This window comes from Xiphias gladius, chromosome 2 (genome assembly GCF_016859285.1).
Source record: "Xiphias gladius isolate SHS-SW01 ecotype Sanya breed wild chromosome 2, ASM1685928v1, whole genome shotgun sequence".
Classification (NCBI taxonomy): Eukaryota; Metazoa; Chordata; class Actinopteri; order Istiophoriformes; family Xiphiidae; genus Xiphias; species Xiphias gladius.
The window spans coordinates 221181-239505 of record NC_053401.1 but is presented as its reverse complement, the minus strand read 5'-3'; the positions used below and the strand labels follow the sequence as shown (position 1 = coordinate 239505).

The 18325-nt window shown below is 41.3% G+C and overlaps 1 protein-coding gene across 2 annotated transcripts in view; it reads left to right on the top strand.

Moving 5' to 3' along the window:
• stab2 (stabilin 2) overlaps nucleotides 1–18325 on the top strand; it is a 41113-nt gene that overhangs the window by 21010 nt on the left and 1778 nt on the right. Inside the window, exons 33-66 of one of the 2 annotated variants that reach the window (XM_040143226.1) lie at nucleotides 51–158; nucleotides 358–489; nucleotides 610–738; nucleotides 826–888; nucleotides 1970–2068; nucleotides 2176–2371; nucleotides 2458–2553; nucleotides 3093–3150; nucleotides 3314–3387; nucleotides 3584–3709; nucleotides 3880–3953; nucleotides 4104–4175; nucleotides 4900–5019; nucleotides 5101–5145; nucleotides 5223–5315; nucleotides 6134–6289; nucleotides 7432–7560; nucleotides 7780–7839; nucleotides 8055–8231; nucleotides 9059–9148; nucleotides 9228–9374; nucleotides 10279–10338; nucleotides 10431–10554; nucleotides 11541–11690; nucleotides 11782–11886; nucleotides 12673–12780; nucleotides 13702–13895; nucleotides 13981–14122; nucleotides 15229–15362; nucleotides 15434–15599; nucleotides 16721–16827; nucleotides 16996–17115; nucleotides 17198–17344; nucleotides 18092–18202. In XM_040143226.1, the coding sequence (XP_039999160.1) occupies nucleotides 51–158; nucleotides 358–489; nucleotides 610–738; nucleotides 826–888; nucleotides 1970–2068; nucleotides 2176–2371; nucleotides 2458–2553; nucleotides 3093–3150; nucleotides 3314–3387; nucleotides 3584–3709; nucleotides 3880–3953; nucleotides 4104–4175; nucleotides 4900–5019; nucleotides 5101–5145; nucleotides 5223–5315; nucleotides 6134–6289; nucleotides 7432–7560; nucleotides 7780–7839; nucleotides 8055–8231; nucleotides 9059–9148; nucleotides 9228–9374; nucleotides 10279–10338; nucleotides 10431–10554; nucleotides 11541–11690; nucleotides 11782–11886; nucleotides 12673–12780; nucleotides 13702–13895; nucleotides 13981–14122; nucleotides 15229–15362; nucleotides 15434–15599; nucleotides 16721–16827; nucleotides 16996–17115; nucleotides 17198–17344; nucleotides 18092–18202 (3912 nt within the window). Of the gene's footprint in view, nucleotides 1–50; nucleotides 159–357; nucleotides 490–609; nucleotides 739–825; nucleotides 889–1969; nucleotides 2069–2175; nucleotides 2372–2457; nucleotides 2554–3092; nucleotides 3151–3313; nucleotides 3388–3583; nucleotides 3710–3879; nucleotides 3954–4103; nucleotides 4176–4899; nucleotides 5020–5100; nucleotides 5146–5222; nucleotides 5316–6133; nucleotides 6290–7431; nucleotides 7561–7779; nucleotides 7840–8054; nucleotides 8232–9058; nucleotides 9149–9227; nucleotides 9375–10278; nucleotides 10339–10430; nucleotides 10555–11540; nucleotides 11691–11781; nucleotides 11887–12672; nucleotides 12781–13701; nucleotides 13896–13980; nucleotides 14123–15228; nucleotides 15363–15433; nucleotides 15600–16720; nucleotides 16828–16995; nucleotides 17116–17197; nucleotides 17345–18091; nucleotides 18215–18325 lie in introns of both variants that reach the window. The other variant, XM_040143219.1, reaches the window with a different exon arrangement.

Here is an 18325-nt window from a genome sequence, read left to right as displayed (position 1 = left end):
TATTTGTAATGTTTCTTTACAGTAAGTATTTGTGTCTGTTTGTGGTTCAGGACTACAACATCACAGACGAGATCGAACAAACCAACGAATTTACTGTCTTCGCTCCGACGGATGCTGCCATTAACGATTACCTCAAGAAAATGGCTGCAACTGCCCTGGTGCGTGGTGTTTGACATGGATAGCAGCGTGAACTCATTTATGTCTTTAAAGTCCAAAGAACATAAACAGGTCCCTTATTTATCCAATGAAAAAATAAAAAGTCCGGTGCTTAGAAATGGCTGAGCTGTTGCTGGAAGCTGCTTAGAAGAATCTCACTGAAAAAAGTCTCGGTGCTTTCATTTTTCTTGCTGTTAATAGGATGTGAATACGACTCGTTACCACGTGGTGGCGGCAGAGCGTCTGTTAAAGACCGACCTGCAGTCTGGAGGATACAAACAGACGCTGCTCGGATTCTCCTTCCAGCTTGGCTTCTTCCCCCGAGACGGAAAGGTATAAAACATAGAAAATCAGATAATGATACCATAATTGTGAGACCAGATCCATCTGATCTCATGATTATCTGGACAAAATAATCCAAACTCTCTGTCTCTCTGTTTGTCTCTCCTCCAGTTGTTTGTGAACGATGCTCAGATAAACTCCTCCAACATCCTGAGTGGTGAAGGAGTGGTTCACGGTCTGACCGCTGTTCTGCAGATCAACAGGAACCGCTGTGATGAAATAACACACCAGAAAGTCGTGGTAAAGTCACCCAATAGCTACAGAGACTGAATGACACAAGCTGAACTGATGATGAATATTAATGACGTCCTCTTTTTTTCTCCTCAGGGACTTTGTGTCGACTGTTTGTTCCCACGAGGCAAAATCTGCCCGAACGACACCGTTCCTGATGTAGGATTTCTGAAATCCAAATCCTACTGAAAATCACACACAGCATTAATGTTCCTTCACAAAATGTAGAAATTGGAATGTAATTAAAAAGCAGAACAGTGAACAAACTGTCAGACAGCAAAAACAATTTCATCCACTAAAGGCTTCAAATAGTCACTTCAAATTCTCAAACTCTGTGGGAATAAGAAGAAGGGGCACTAGGCAGCAATCTAACCTTTATCTCCAAAACCTGGACAGAAAGAAGAACTAAGTGGCACAAACACAGGAAAAGAAAAGTTTAAAATCAGATTGTTTGCAGATGATTTGATTTTATATTTAAGTAATATTAGATGATCATTGATGTCACTAAAATATCTGTGATATATTATAACTGTAATATTCTACAAGATGAACGTTGAAAGAACTGAGTTGATGCAAATTAATACAAGATTTTGACGTATTCCAGAAACATTAATCACTACAGACTACATTAATACCTTGTCTTCTCTATTTTTACACTTTGTCTATTTCCGAAAATCTTAAATTTCAGATGGTCCATAAAAAATGCCAAATTTGAGAATCACACAATGATAAATTGATATTTACTTGGGTTTAGGTGGAGCAGTACTTTCAAGTGAATCCCTCTGAAAATCAACCACTGCTGATACTTCATATTTAGTATTTTTAAATTATTATACACTTTAGTATTTTTTGCACAGGAAACAAAACACAAAAACCTAGAACATTAATAGATTTTTTTTAAAAGAAATTATATATGAGAAAAACCACCAAAACAAAAGGGTTTATAGTGACTCCTCACTAAATAGGAAATAAAATACCAACAACTATAATTACAACTGATCGATGAAGAATTTTAAAAAGCAATAAATATAAAAAAAACAAAAAAAAAACAGACTGACCAGAAATGATTTTAGTTTGTGTGAACTGACCCTTTAAAGTAAAATCTCTCAGACTTTTTTTTTTTTGTCAAGAACATGTGAGTGTACAAGCATTGAACATTTTACAACACAGACGATCTATGTGACATTAAACTTAAAAAATAAAAACCGACTCACCTTTGACAACTTGCTGTTCTCTGCAGAAATCAGTGAGGACTAGGAAATGTATGTTCACTCGGATGTTTGAAGAAGAGCGACTGCTGACCATCGGCTGCAGAGCCGCCTGCCTCAGGAAGAGCATTGTATGTCACTTCTGCTGTTAGAAATAAAAGTAAAACACATAACAGGGATAAAAACAGGCTGTTCCTTGACAATATGAAAGACTTTAAAAGGTATTCTCTCTTTTCAGGTGCGGAGGTGCTGTGGAGGGTTTTTTGGGGAGCACTGTGAACCGTGTCCCGGTCCAAAGGGTCGGCCCTGCTTCGGTAACGGAGTGTGTTTGGACGGGACGAACGGGACCGGAGTCTGTCAGTGTAACAGAGGTTTCAACGGGACAGCTTGTGAGACCTGCAATAGCGGGAAATATGGAGTCCACTGTGATCAGGGTTAATATACCTCATACAATAAACAATGAATAAAATGAAAATCCATTTGCAGAAACTGTGAGTCTACCTGTTCCTTCCTTCCTCAGATTGTGGATGTAAAAATGGCCGCTGTAACGAGGGGATCACCGGCGACGGGACGTGCGAGTGTGACATTGGCTGGAGAGGAGTCCTCTGTGATGAAAGTAGGAAAATAAAAGCTCACACTACACCATTTTCGCCCTGATTTCAGTCCCCAGATCAGAGGCAGATCCTCGCTCGACCGCATCATTTCCCGTGTCACTCGTCGCGTGTTTTCATCACAAAGTGCGGTTTGGAGACCAGACAGACTTGTTGGGGATTCCTCCTGGTGAAAGACCTTGTAATTTGTGACCCCTGTCGCTGATTAGTCGTGTAGATGTCAAGAATTTCCCAATTACAAGACAACAAGTGGTGTAGTGCGAACGGTACGGCAATCTGACGACTTTCGAGAGTTCGAGAGCAGTCACACTGTTGTGACAATAAAGTTGTGATTTTACAAGAAAAACTCAATATTCTTAGAATTAAAAAAAGTTGCAATTTTAAGGCACAAAGTTAGAAAACGCAACATTTTCACAACATTTTTCTCATAAGTGGTGACTTTAATTTATGACGTTTGTCTGGTAAATTTTCCATTTCATACTTAGACATGAAGACTTTGCCCCGTAACGCTCCATCCCATGACTGTGTGTCTGCTGTTTTGCAGAGATTGAATCCAAAGCTGATGAGCTGTGCGGCTCAGTGAAATGTCACACCAGCGCAAAGTAAGTCCATGCAAACTGTTAACAGACTCCTTCATTTTCATCTCTTTGAAACATACGGAAGGCCCCACCCACTGCAGCGCCCCCTTCAGGATTTTATTGTTTTTACATACTTCCGTAAAGGAAGTTTCAAGTTTCAGATTTTCTGTTTTCCCTTGTCTGATAGTTGTGTGATCAGACCGTCCGGCCCTCAGTGTCGCTGTGCTGCAGGATTCGAAGGAAACGGGACCTTCTGTCAAGGTAAAAGCAACGACCTAACAGTACCAGAGGAGTTCAGACAGCTTCGTTCTTCTCACCTGAACGAACGTGCGAGGTCAAAGTTTAAACAAACTGGCTACAAATGAGTTGCCTGTTCATTTTCCTGAGGTTGGTTTGGGAAATTTTGTCTTGGTGATGACTATGAAGATGATGATGATGATGATGATGATGATTGCAGCTAAAGACCCATGTTTGGTGGATAATGGCGGCTGCAGTCTGTATGCGGTCTGTAAAAGGACTCGACCTGGACGTAGAGACTGCGTCTGTACCAGCGGATACTCTGGAGATGGACTCGTGTGTGTCGGTAGGTGATCTGCTCTTACTATTCTTTATTTCTGTCAAGGGTTTTATGTTTTTCTCAGGTCCCTTGAGGTCCACCTGTTTAAGATTTTTTGCCATTGTATAATCATCAGGGAAACAAACAGAATGTGTGATGCCTTCGAGTGCCGCGGGGGTTTTGTGTTTCTCCCACAGAGATCAATCCCTGTCTGGAAGGAAGCGGAGGCTGCCACGTCAACGCAGACTGCGTCCATGTCGGACCCAACAAAGTAAAAACTGATTTTACTCTCTGATGTGGAATTTTTAATAAGCACAACGATCTGCAGATGACGAGGGCACTTTTCATACAGAGCAGGTCTAGGCTATGCTCTTTTCAATATTGTGGTACGATGTAATTTTCGTTCACTCGCTTCATTCAGACGTCCTGTGCCTGCACTGAAGGTTACTCTGGTGACGGACAGAACTGTCAGATGATCAACTTGTGTCGAAAGGTGAGTTTGTCTCCACTCTTAACTAAAACTCATAAACCGTGTGAATTGTTGGTTTGATAGTGATTCAGTTTAATTTGAGAGTGATCTGATTTGAGATCATATCACTTTGTTGAATTTAATCAAAAATGATTGTGATTATGATATGAATTATATCACAGGCGCTAAGTACTGGTGGAAAACTGAGAGGCAACGCATAGGTCTAAGTAAAGTACTGCAAAGTAACACAAAACTTCCACGAGGTAACACAAAACTATTGCGAGGTAGCTCAAAAGTGTATTCCAAGAGAATGCAAAAGTACTGCGAGGTACTGAAAAAGTATGTGGGAGCATTCAAACGTACTGCAAAGACACACACAGCTGTGTGAGGCGATACAGAAATATTATGGGGAAGACGGAGGTTTTCCTGGAGTAGACAGAAGTATTTCAAGCTATCACAAAAGTAGCATTAGCGGTCATCAGTCTGAAATGAAACTCTGTCCTGTGACTTAGCAGCAGTTTGTCAGTATTACTGTGAGTCCGGATCTTCAGCAAGTGAGTAACGTCACAGCTACAAATGGGATGTCTCGGGTTTATTTTTCTGTCTTGTGAGGTGATTTTTTTATAATCCCGGTGGAAAGCATATTTATAATTTTGATGAGAAAACGACGGATCTGTTTTCCTCAGATCTTTCCGTTCTACGCAGCAACACGCTCGTATCTTTAACCTGTTACTGCTGATGTTCCCAGAAAAACGGGGGCTGTCACCAGTATGCTAGGTGCAACATGACCAGTCCAGGGGTTCGCACCTGTACGTGCACCGGCAACTTCATCGGAGATGGCCTCATCTGCAGAGGCACCGTGGGGAAGGTGAGCAGCTGAAACCCCAGACACTGAAACAGAATGAAACCGTCTCCACGGTTCTTTAACCTAACAGCTGGCTCTCTGCAGGAAATCCTGACGAGGAAGCTGAGAGACTTTTACATCGGTCTGATGGTGAGTGACGAGACGTTTCACTCCGTCGCCTCCTGCAGGTCAAAGCAGATTAACAGAAGTAAAAACTCTGGTTTCAGATGGTGGAGATTTCTCTGAAAGGTCGCGGCCCGTTCACCGTCTTCGCTCCGAGCAGCGGCGCCTTCGCAGCGGACAAAAACGGACCCGGCAAGGTGACAAATTAAAATTTCTTGATTCAGAGTCAGATGTTTTCTGAACAAACTGACTTTACTTATTTAAATCTGTAGCCAGGTTAGCAGCAACCATTGGATGGACTTTGACGACATGTGGTTCAGACGTTCATGTTCCCCTCAGGATGAAGTGTAATAACTCTGCTGATCCCCTGACTTTTCATCTAGCGCCACCATCAGGTTGACATTTTAATTTGTCCTGTACTTTGGTTTATGACCAAATAAGGTAACATAAGGCCGTTGCAGTCAGGCAGTCAAAACCACTTATTCTTTAGAAGCAAACGATTGGGTTAAAAACTCAGGTATACAGATACGAAAACAACACAACTTAGAAAACTGAGGCAAGCAGCAAAGAAAAAGGCTGGATAAAGGAAACGGTAATAACAGAAGTGAACTTTTTACCAACTCAGCATCACAGCGAATAATTTGATGGTTTAGAGCAGAACATTTGCATAAGGGAATCTAGACTTGTAGATATTAGACACATCGAATGCTAACGGCATTTTTTTGTGGGAAATTTTTAAATGGAGTTCTGAGTATTGTTGACAGAAAAATTTGAATTATTAAAGAATTAGTTTGATATAACACTGATAAGCTGTCCTAAAATTTAACCCTAAGTTTAGGAATTTAGAAATTTGGGACATTAACAATGATCTTTAAAGTTTTTTGAGTGTCATACTTGATCAGAAATTATTCTGGAAAACCAGTTTCATTCATGTGAAATAAAAAAGAGCAAAATCAATTGCACTGCTAAACAGCGCAGAGGATTTATTTGTATTATTTATTTGTTTTCTTTTCAGATGAAATCCTTGATGTCGGATAATCATAAAGAACGATACGCCGCCGTCCTGCGCAGCCACATCGTTATGTGTCACACTCTGCTGCTCGCAGACCTGAGTCAACCCCGAAACCTGACGTCTCTGTCCGGACTCGTCCTGACCACCAGGTCCATCCAGGTGACCGATCGGAGGGCAGAAACAGGCTCCGGGTTCATTTGTTCACACGATTAACCGTCTTAAAGTATGAATGAAAGAATCCAAAAGTCCCGTAATCCCTGTCCTGTGTAAGGAAATAACATACTACTTCAGAACAGGATAAAACTGTTTTTAGACATCCAGCACTTGTTGAAACAATGTCCACACCTCACACCTCCGAGACGCTGTTTCCCATCACGACGTCCGACTGACGCGAGACATTCGGAGTCCTAGTTATCAACCACCAGCCATGTGAGCTGTTTGTCCGCTAACGTGGCTGAATCAACCTATGAGGGAGCCCCAAGGCAAAAATTCATTGTTGGGCCCCTACTGACCCCCCACCTCCCAAATCGTAAGCAAGACCTGACCAGTAATGTATTAGCAGTGATATTAAGGTGATACGCTCTGTACCAGTGGTCGCCTGTGGTAATGCAACCAAAGCACTTTTCCCAGAGACCTCAGATATAAGAGAGAGACGTCTGAAAGGCCTCCGCCTGCAAACAGGCTCGGTTGTGACTCTTTGTGTTCTGATTTTTTAATCCACGAAGGGGCCGTTGTGGAGTCCGGTATCCTGTTCTTATGACGCGTCCATGAGACCAACCAGTAGCCTCCGCCTGCGCTAGAATTACTACTGGGCTTCTGGTAATTTTATTAAACACAACTCTATTCAGGAACATGCACTGTGTGAGTGCAATAGAAACTAAAAGCTAGTATTCATGTTAATTTCTACATCTCTAATATCTGGGAGTCAGCGCAAATAAGTAGGTCACTCACAAGTAAAGGCTGGTTAAAACGAACATTGAGGGGTTGGAATACCTGCAGCCTACTACAACGGCTCACATGTTAACTTCAGTGTACTGTTCATTTCTACAGATGTGCTGCTCTCACTTTCTCGGATTTAATAAAAATAAGGTTTTCATTCCGGTTTCTACACATTCTTCTGTGTTTCCCAACCAATGTAATGACGCTGTCAATGAAACTAAAGAAATTCCGGACGTCTTCACACTGAAGCCTAATAAAAACGAACAAGAGGCGCGCTGAAAATGTTTTAAGGGATAAAATATTGTCTTTTGGTTGGCAGTAAATAAAAGCCGTGTGACTGTTTGTATGTTGAACATTTTCAGGGCAGCATTTTCATCAACCAGGCTAACGTGACGTACAGCCATGACGTCAGCATTAACGGGGTTTTCCACGAGATCAACAGGATTCTGTTTCCTCCCAACGTGGACAGAGACGAGGATCCAGACGTCCCTGTCAGTTCACAACACAGGCTGCACATTCGTCTATCGATTGGTTTCTGATTAATTCATTAGTGCTGATCCGTAGAACCCAAAGTCATATCTTCAAACTGGTAACAAGATAATATCTAGGATATTTACTGGTTATGTGACGGGACCAGTTGTTGTTTTTTCTGTAAATCCACTAATCAATGAGTCATCTAACTCCTGCCTACACACGTTTTTCTCCCACAGCGGAACCTGACCGATGTGGCTGAACATCATGGCTATAAAGCCTTCTACAAACTGCTCAAGGTGAGACACCTAAACTTTGTACTACACCGAAATGACAACGTGTTTAAACCTGGTCAGGAGGGTCAAGCCCGTACAGGTTCACTGGGACCTGGTTTCAGCTTGATTTATTTTCTAACAGCTTTCATTCTCTCCTTCCTCCGACGTGTCCCCTCCACACTCTCAGTGCAGACCCACTGGATTTAGTCACAGGGTGATGACTGTTACCTGTGTTTCAGGACACAGGTGTGACGGACCTGTTGAATGATGGGATGTACCAGCCGGTGACGGTCTTCCTGCCCTCAGACGGCGTCATGGCGTCTCTGCCGCAGGAGCAGAAGGACTTCCTGTTCCACCAGGACAACCGACCTCAGCTGGTGGAATACCTGAAGTACCACATCCTGCAGGCCCAGAAGGTGAGGAACATTAAAGTACCAATAGAAAACTGTTTTAAACAGAGGCTACAACATCAATTACAACAAAATATGAACGAGTTCACTTTCAACAACTCTTCATTAAACTTTCTTCACCACAAACACTTTGTTGGAATCTACTCGAATCTTCGCTCCCCGTTGGCCCATCACTTTCTGGAAACTCCTACTGCTATAGGCTTTTATTCAACCAGGGAGTTTTCCAGATAATTCTTCTTATTATTTTATTTTATTTTTCTTCTTATTATTATCTTTTTTTAAAAACTTTTACGTGGGGAAAACCATGTTAAACCAAATATTAATCATAGCAGAGTATTGTTTTCATAATTTAAAACGTGCCTGGAGGGGAACTTTAAAATTTTCAGCGGTTATATACACTAAACTGTATACAGTATATTTACTTGAGGTTTTCCCATTTTACACATGAAGAGGAAAAACAGAGTAGTAAGAAAATGAAAGGAAATAAAACCCATCCCTGATGTTGGAAACAGATAAATCCCCCCAGTTGTTCTCGGGAAGGTCGCACATAAATGATTAACCCTATATCGTGATAAAAATACTCAGAGATAACAAGATCTTGATATGAGATCTCAAGACAAGACAGTAGGACGTAAGGGGAGGCTAGGACGGGACTTGAACTGTGGCAGAGATATGGTTTGTGCTCAGCCACTCTGAATTTATGAACCTGAATGTCAGGATCTTTTCAGCGTTTCTTGAAGTAACAGTTTTTCCTCTCAGGACTCCTCCTCCTGAACAGATTCCCTCTGTTTCTCGTTTATTTTTCTCCTTCACCTTTTTCTGGCCAAACTCAGATTTACGCAGAAGGTCTGATCCATCTGGACTCGGCTCGGACTCTGCAGGGCTCGCCGCTCTCCTTCACCTGCGGAGGGGTGGACGCCATCGTAAGTACAACAGAAACGGGAATTAAGGAGAAAGAGATGAGATGGGCCCTTATCAAACGATTGTCTCTGCTTTGAACAGGGAGAAATCTTTGTTAATCCCGGGAAGTGTCGGATCGTTCAGAGACACCTCATCTTTAACGGTGGAATCGCCTACGGGATCGACTGCCTGCTGACGCCGCCCAGCCTCGGAGGACGCTGCGATGAACAGACGACCTTTGACCTCCAGGTGAATCTCACTTTACTGACTGCGCACTAAATCCTGCTTTCCTTAGCCCCTCTCTGCAGCGCCCCCTAGTGTGTGGACATTGGCGTCTACGATGTGCTTTTTGTGTGAAACAGTTGCTCATCAAGCAAAACTAAGGTCTGTGTCAAAGAAACGCGGGTCTCGACATTTTCAGCAAATTATAAGATACAAATATGTGAAGTTAGAAGTTTCACGTCAGTGCTGCTGCTGTTTTGTAATGAATCAAAATGTCTTGCAAACCTCCTCCTGGTTTTGTTACAGCCAAGTTGTGCGTGCATTTGAGCAATTTAAAGGAATTTCAAATCTCTTTTAACATTTTCTTTCACCATCAAAATTGTTTACTGTAACAACAACATCAAAAAAACGCTACTTCCTAAAATACTGAAAAGCACATTGGAACCATTTTGGAGAGGTTTGGCCTCAAGAGGATGCCTCAGTACACGGCCTAGTAATTGCCCTGTAAAACTTTAATAGTTATAGATATTGACATGAGATCTCGTACACTTATGGACAAGATGTGCGGGAACCAGGAAATGTAAAATTTATAGAGTTTTATAATTCATATTTTAGTAGGTTGACTGTAAAACAACAAAAGAAAACTATAGATTAGAAATACACAATAAATTACTTGGACAACCACCACAAAAGTAACAATTCATTTGTTTTTATTGTCAAACTTTAGTTTAACTTTTCTCATGTGAAAGTCCCCGAACACGAGGACTAACTGGTCAGGGAATCTTCCCCAGAGATTACCTGACCTGACCAGTAAATATCAGGAGAGAGCTGATAACTCGGGTAAACACACAGAGGAGGTTGACCCGGTTCCAAGGCAGACATGGATCTGGTTTTATTTTTCTGTTGTTTTTTTTCCTTCCTTCTGTGGTAGATGAGTTGTGGACTGTGCACCTCCTCAGCTGTTCGCTGTCCTAGAGGCTCCAAAGTGAAGGTCTGATCACCATCATCTTCTAAATTCTTCAGGAAACGTGAAGCCCGTCTGTTTGTGACTCCGATGTCTCCTCCGTGTTGTTTTGTGTTCAGGAGGTTCAGAAGTGTGATCTTCCCACCATGTTCGTTACTAAAAACTCCGGCTGTCGCAGCGTCTGCACCGTCAACTTCTGGCAACCAAAGTGTTGTCATGGTTACCACGGACGAGACTGTCTGGGTGAGACAACCCGGCAACTACATACCGACCATTTTATAGCAAATTTGTCGCTACGTTTAGCAACTACTCAGATCTCTTCGATGCATTCTTACCAGATAAATGTAAAACATATCAAAGTCAGAGATAACGAATAAATGTTTTCGTGGTAAAAACTGAAAAACTGTGGTAAAAAGTGAAAATTGTGACTTATTTCGTCTAATTTATTCACTAGTGTCTCATAAATCTTACTTATGAGATCGAAAGTCGAAATTCAAGATAACTACGTGTTTCTACGTGTTAACACGTAATTTTGACTCTGTCATAATTTTATCCAAGTAACAACATTTTAACTTAAAGGTGATAATTTTCACCTAAAAAGTAAAAATTTTAAGTTAGAGTACAAAGTATAACTTCTAAACTTAAAACGATTACTTATGTCATTACTTTAAAAGGTACAATTTTGACTTGGTATCGTAGTTTTGATGTAACAGCTACAATTTTAACTACAAAAGTTATATATCTGTCTTTACAAGTTATATTTTTAACTTATAATTTTGCCCGAAACGTTACAATTTTAATGAAAAAGCCATAATTCTGACCTACTATCATAATTTTGGTATTTGAGTTTTTGTGACTTTTACTTAAAAAATAATTTTTTTACTTGATATTTTTACAAGTCAACTATAATGTAATGTAATGAATTGTACTTTCTATCGTTTTTACTCACCATGAACATTTTTATTTTTATCATTCCTAAATTTTCCTCTATTTTCTTTCTTCCTTCGCTCACTGAAAGTCGTTGGACATAATTTCTTTCCATTATGTTTAAAGAATGTTTTCGTTGTTGTGATAATTTAATAATTCTATGATTGTAATTTGAATTTGCAGTAAAAAGGAAAAACTGTGTGCGGCACTGAGGATGTCTCTGATTTAAAAACGTAGTTTATTTTCTTGCTCGTTCATGAAACGTTTGGACGTGCGAATGATCCTCTCCTGTCTCCGTCCAGTGTGTCCAGGTGGAGTCGGCTCACTCTGCAGTAACCGTGGTAAATGTGATGACGGTCACCTCGGTAACGGCACCTGTACCTGTGACGCAGGTTTCAGGGGTGTGGCCTGTGAGCAGTGCAGCGACGGATTCTACGGACCCACCTGTAAAGGTGAGCATCAGTCAGACAGCCTCCGGTCTGACATCTGGTCCTCCAGCTTTTCTGGTTCTAACAGTTTGTTTTTAATCCGCTTGTTTTTCAGCCTGTAACTGCTCAGAACACGGGTCATGTGACGACGGACGTAAAGGTACAGGTTCGTGTTTCTGTGAGACCGGTTGGACCGGAGACCGATGTGAGACTGAGCAATGTGAGTTTGAGAGAATTTTAAAAGCGTTGATGGATAAATGCAAATGCGATCAGACCAGCAGTTCAACTTTTTCTTTATGTGGTTAAAATCAAACAAAATGACACAAATAGCTTAAAATTGAAAAGCCCAGGAAGAGCGACTGATTTTATTCTGAAACCTGCTCTGTAGGACTTTTAAGTACGATGTCAGAGGTAAGGGGGGAAATTTTTTTGTTTTTTTATGAAAATTGTTCTGGTTCCCAAAATTGGGAAAAAAAAAACCTTATATAAATTTTGCTCCAATGGTTTTGTGTTGTTCTTTTTATATTTTGTTTTATTTCTGTCTTTGGCCACTTCACGTGAGTCCTGTTGCATTAATTAATGAATTTAATTTCATTTATGCTGCTTATCTTTTAATTCATTTTTCCAATTTATTTTACCTTTTTTTGTGATTTGGGGGATAAAAATGGTTTGGGGCACTGATGAAACCGAGGACTCAGGCCCACCATAGACCTGAATCCTTTCTTGTTCTTTTTGCACTCATATTAAGTGACAGAACATCTGCCCCAAGGTTTGGAACCACTGAAACTACAAGGTCCATTTAGTTGCTTTGGCGGAGTTTTCGCTCGTATCACATGATCTTCATCAGCAGGTGGAGGTCATGGAATTCTAGATGGTCAAGTTTGTGTTTTTCAGAGTACGTTGAGGACGTCCTGTCCGGCGATTAATTCCCGAACGAGTACGCAGCTTCGTGTGAATCACTTGTGTGAACATCACCAGACTAACAGTATCTCCGTGTCTCCTGCAGCTGAAGTCTTCGAGTGTTCGCCGTCCTGTTCCCCCAAAGCCGTCTGTAAGGACAACAACACCTGCATCTGTCGGCCATTTTATGAAGGAGATGGATTCACCTGTACAGGTAAATACACTATAAATGCAATACAAAGAGATGGTATGTAGGATTTTCAACATGTTTAGCTTCTGCTGTAGATCAGAGGTTTTTAGTGTGAGGCGCCTCCCCAGGGGGGAGTGAGAGACTTGGACTGAGGGCAGCAATTTGCACCAAAAATCCTCCTCCTTCTCAGAGTCCTAACTGATTTAGATCTGAACTGAAAGAAATGAGACAAATGTTGATATGATTCAGTTTGACATCCACTTCCTGAGGACATCATTATCTCTGATGTCCCTCCAGAATAAAGCTCCAGAAATCCACTTAGAAACCAGAGGAAAAAGAGGCTGCAGAACTTCATTCAGAATCTCCCTGTTTTTAAGTTTCCTTCAGTATCACAGTGACCCAGTGACAGTTGTCTGAACGTCCACGGCTACACTGAGAACAGGAGCTGATCACAGCTGGTTCAGCAGCTTTTAAAGGGACAGTTTGACTGAATGGAAACAGATACAGGCTTAAAAAAAAAAAAAAAAATCAAAGTTATTGCAACAGATTTTGTTTTTATGTGTAGCAGTTTCATTATGTTGAGTGATGAAAATGATTTGCTTTACGAGACTAAGTTGTCAGGTGTGAACCGTTCTTAAGTTCAAAGTTTCTTTAATTCTGTGAACTTTCTTAACTGTACCCCATCAATCCTCCTCTTCCTCACACAGGGTGGAGCTCTCACCTTACTTGCTTATGTCCCGCAGAGCATTATGGGAACTGTAGTCCCAAAAACTAGGTGCATGATTATCCCCCAAATAGAAGTAAGACAAAGAGTAATAATAGGAGGGTCAAAATCCATTTATATTAACTTTTTCGTATTGAATGAATGAATGAATGAATGCATATTTTTTGACATTAGTGAGGCTCAGGATGTCCCTGTCCCTGTCCCTGTCTCTGTCTCTTTAGTGGTGGAAATGTGTAAGGTCTGGAACGGTGGTTGTGCTACAGGAGCTAAATGTTCTCAGAAAGGAGGAAAGGTGAGCTGCACCTGTCCTAACGGTCACTCTGGAGACGGGTTCACCTGTCAGCCCATCGACCCCTGCGTCTCTGGAGACAACGGAGGCTGCCACGAACACGCTACCTGCACCATGATAGCTCCAGTGAGACTGAACTGGGAATTATTTTCAAAGGTTTGGACGTCCAATATCTTAGCCACAGTAGCATGAAAAGTGTTTGTGTGAACAGGGGAAGAAGACGTGCAAGTGTAAAGACAACTACATTGGAGACGGAGTGACCTGTGAGGGCAAACAGCTGCCAATCAGCCGCTGTCTCCAAGACAACGGGCAATGTCATCAAGACGCCAAATGTACAGACCTACACTTTGAAGGTATTTCGATCCAATAGCGGTTTTGTAAAATGTCACGGGACAGCGTGAGGTTACAATTTGTGCCTGGTCGGACTACAGTGATATTTTAGACCAATGTTTCGCTGCTGGTCCGGCCTTGGCCGCCACACTTCTCCTCGCTCGTTGAGTCACCCGATTCGAACCTGCTGTCCCTTTCATTATGTCTCACAGAATGGAAAACGAAAATAGACTAAGGGAAACTGGGGTTTAATTAAACAGCTGCTTTGATAAAAAGAATAAACAATAATACCATAGACTGTAATTCAATAGTTTATCCATGAATTAATCTATTTAGCTGATGTTGCTGCTGATGCTCTGTTCAGGAGACAAACACATAACAGAGATAGCATCAGTCTGCACTATAAAACTACAATCCTGTAAAATGTTCCCAATTAATCCTTATTTTAACCTGAAAAATATCATTTCGTTTTATTTAATATGAGTTTGACATTACAGAAAAATTAAGGCCTCTTAGGTAAAAATGAGCAGATGTCTTTCATCATTTTGATAAGTTTGTTCGCTTTAAAAACACCCCAAAACTTTAACAGTATAGATTTAGTATTATAAAATATTATCCATTAATTATGGCCATAAAACCCCTTAAAATACCTTAATTATGTCATTATTACTGGGTAAATTAATGGAATTTTCAAATGTAAAGTTACGAGTTTCATATTACTAATGTCGGCGTTAGAAGCAGCATTAATGTTTTTCTTGAAATCTACTGAATTTGACCATTAAGGCCTCTGGAAATAAAAGCGTTTTTTAAGGGCTTTAGTCTTTGCCTGTTGTGAATCCCTCATGAGTCGTAGTAACAGATGAAACTAAGGGATTGAGGGATTTTCTTAATTAAAGCTTCTTCAAACCTGGATTTATTTGTAAGGGGTTTTGTTTTCATCTTAACAAATTAATGACCATCTTAAATAATCTCTGGATGCCGCAGCAAACACATTAAGCTTTCAGTAGTGAATTAAGGAATAACTAGGGGTATTTTGAGGGATTCTTTGGTGCAGTTTCCAGATATCGCTACGTTTAAACAGTGTGTTGGTTTAAAATGTGTGTTTTTGTTGTTGTGCGTTTGTGTGCAGATGCGACTCTTGGTGTGTTTCACTACCGTTCGGATAAAGGTCAGTACAAACTGAACTACAGTGCGGCTCAACAGGCCTGCAATGCAGAGGGAGGCAGCCTGGCTACGTACACTCAGCTGTCCTACGCTCAGCAGGTCAGTGAACACAACACACACACAACCAGTGATATCTGTTGTTCTCTGATTAAAGCTGCTGTCTGCTGTAGGGCGGGTTGAACGTGTGTGCTGCTGGCTGGTTGGACCAGGCCCAGGTGGCCTACCCCACCACCTACTCCAACCCCAACTGCGGCTTCGGACACGTGGGCATCGTGGACTACGGGATCCGCAAAAACTTGAGCGAGACCTGGGACACCTTCTGCTACCGGATGAAGGGTGAGCAAGGAGGAGGAGGGATGATGTGGTACAGCTAAGGTTCACAGAATTAAAGAAACTTTAAAGTCTCTGTAAAACAAATCATTTTCATGCATCACTCAACATAATGAAACTGCTGCACACAAAAACAAAATCTGTTGCAATAACTTTGACGCTTAGTTCTCTTTTAATCACAGAATCATTTTCTGAACTCAACCTTATACGTTTTGGTTATTTGTGGTCATGTCAACATGACAGGTTTCGTTTTGTTCCCTCAAAATTTTTTTATAACAAAGGTTTCAGAACAACATTTGGGTTGAGGTTAGAGTGCCGTCTTCTCACAGCACAGAGCCTAAGAATTGAATAAAACATGACAAAATTAAAATGCTGACAAAGGAGAAAGGAAAATCTAGGTAAAGGTTCAATATGCATTGCAAATATTACTTGTTTTAACTGCTTTTAATTTATATTGCAACTACATAGAAATGGAACACTGTAGTCTTTTTGAACATTTACATTTTTGAATGAGTGATTTGGCATTATAAGAATTACATTTATGAAAAAAGCTAAATCAGAGTACGTACACGATGACCCAATTTATATCTTTGAAGAAATTTCTCGCAACTTTGCTCGTCTGTCTTGCACAACCAGGTCCTTGTTTCTTTATTTGAACTCGTGCCACCACTACACCTTCCCCATCTCTCTGACTGGGCGGACTGGGTGTGAAGTCGTCGTTGTCAGTGTGTGAAATTTTGACATTAAAGCTAATCTGATAGGGGAAAAACAGCATTATCTTGATAATCATACACACAGATTTCAAGTGAGGTTCAACATTCAATTTATTCATCAATAAAATCTTGCAAGTTACACAGCTCCCATCTTTATCAACCGAGAAACAAATCAAAGTAAATAAAACCAATATAAACCTAGAATTTACAATAGAAATGTTTCAGAATACGGTAAAAGAACTATTTTTTTTTTTAAAAGCATAAAATGCATGGATTAAAATTAAAATTACATTAATTACAAGGCAAGCATGCTCTGCCACTTGAGCTGTCATTTCATTATTAATAATCATTATTATGATGACGGAACAATGAACTATAACCAGCAGACATCAGAGAACCTGTTGTTTGTTTCAGAGGTGAAGTGTGAGTGTAAGACTGGTTACATCGGAGACGGCTTCAGTTGCACAGGAAATCTGCTGCAGGTGCTCAAGTCCACGCCGACCTTCTCCAACTTCCTCACAGTGAGTCTGAAACATCACACGGTTGATTCCTAAAACCAGGATTAGTTTATGGCTGACTTGCATAGAAAAGAAAACACGATTAATTCTCACATAATTCTGAGACCTTTAAGTTATTGTCCTCATCGAATGTTGCCATGAAACCTTCATCGTGGCCTTTTACTTCTTCAGCAAATCCTGAACTACTCTCAGGAGTCCGATTCAGGGAAGCACTTTGTGAAGCGTCTCAGCAACCTGACGGTCCAGTCCACTCTGTTTGTACCTGACAACAACGGCCTTCCTGATAACCAGGTGAATGAGGGAGAAAGATCTAAGCACAGGCACTGTAACTGTACTCGTTGATGTGTCCTCACCCGTCCATGTGTCCCTGCAGACTCTGTCTCAGCGGGACATTGAGTTCCACCTGTCAGAGGGTCAGGCTCTGCCTCTCAGCCAGCTGAAGAACGGCAGTCGGATCAGAACCAGAGTTGGAAGTCTGACCATCCTCGGAGTCGCGGACCTGCTCGACCCCTCAGCTCTGGTCAGATTTTTTACTACGTCTGTACACCAGAGGCCCAGACCGCCCCCCCCACGGGATTACAAATAGCGGATTTTTAAAAAAAAAGCAGCACCAAAGAAGCAACATTAAGTATTTGACTGTTTCTGACAGTTACTGCTACAGACAAAGTTTAATTTGTGGTCAAATATTGTTCTGGTTATTTTCTAAGTGACGTTTTCTTCCTGTATTTTATCCCAGTCCTGTCGCAGCCCAATGCTTGGGCACGACCTCCCTCACCTGTAGGCTGCTGATCTGGTCTGGCTCAACGTTTGTAGGAAACATAATCCTACCTTTGACTGATTTTCTAAATATAGTTGACCCTGAGCAAATAGTATCTCATTAAGATCACCTGGGGTGTGTTGTTTGCTAAACATCATCTGTGTCAGTAACTGAAGCCGCAAAATGCTAATTTGGGCAAAGAGGCTGCAGACAGAACAAAGCGAACAGAAACAACAGCAGCTGACTGTGATCGGCTTATACTCCCGTCAATCGGAGTAAACATGCTCCAGAAAAATAATAGTTCACTTTAAGCCTGATTGTGTTCCTAAAGCAACAATGATTCTCCACTGAGACACTTAAGAAGAAATGAAAACCGTTGCAAGAGGCAAAGTTCTCGAGTAAAGATGAGTTCAGTTGCTTCCGTCAATGGTTCTTATCATGTTCACGTAGCTTCGGTTGTCAGAAAACATTTTGTTTTCTGAGAGTTTGACTCCTTTTTTATCTCCTCAGTCATCCCGTTACATCAACGACCGCTTTGTCACCAACTCAGACATCTTGGCCTCAAACGGGATCATACATGTTCTCCAGGGACCCCTGAAAGCCTCGCCCCCGCGCCAAGAGGCGAGTGTCATCGTAAGATCACTGTTGTTTACGCAGCAACGGGACGTAACTGCTGGAACTGTTTTCCCCCAAAAAAGAAAGAAAAATCTCCTTGTGTTTTCTCCTGTTTGACCTCTGCCCTCG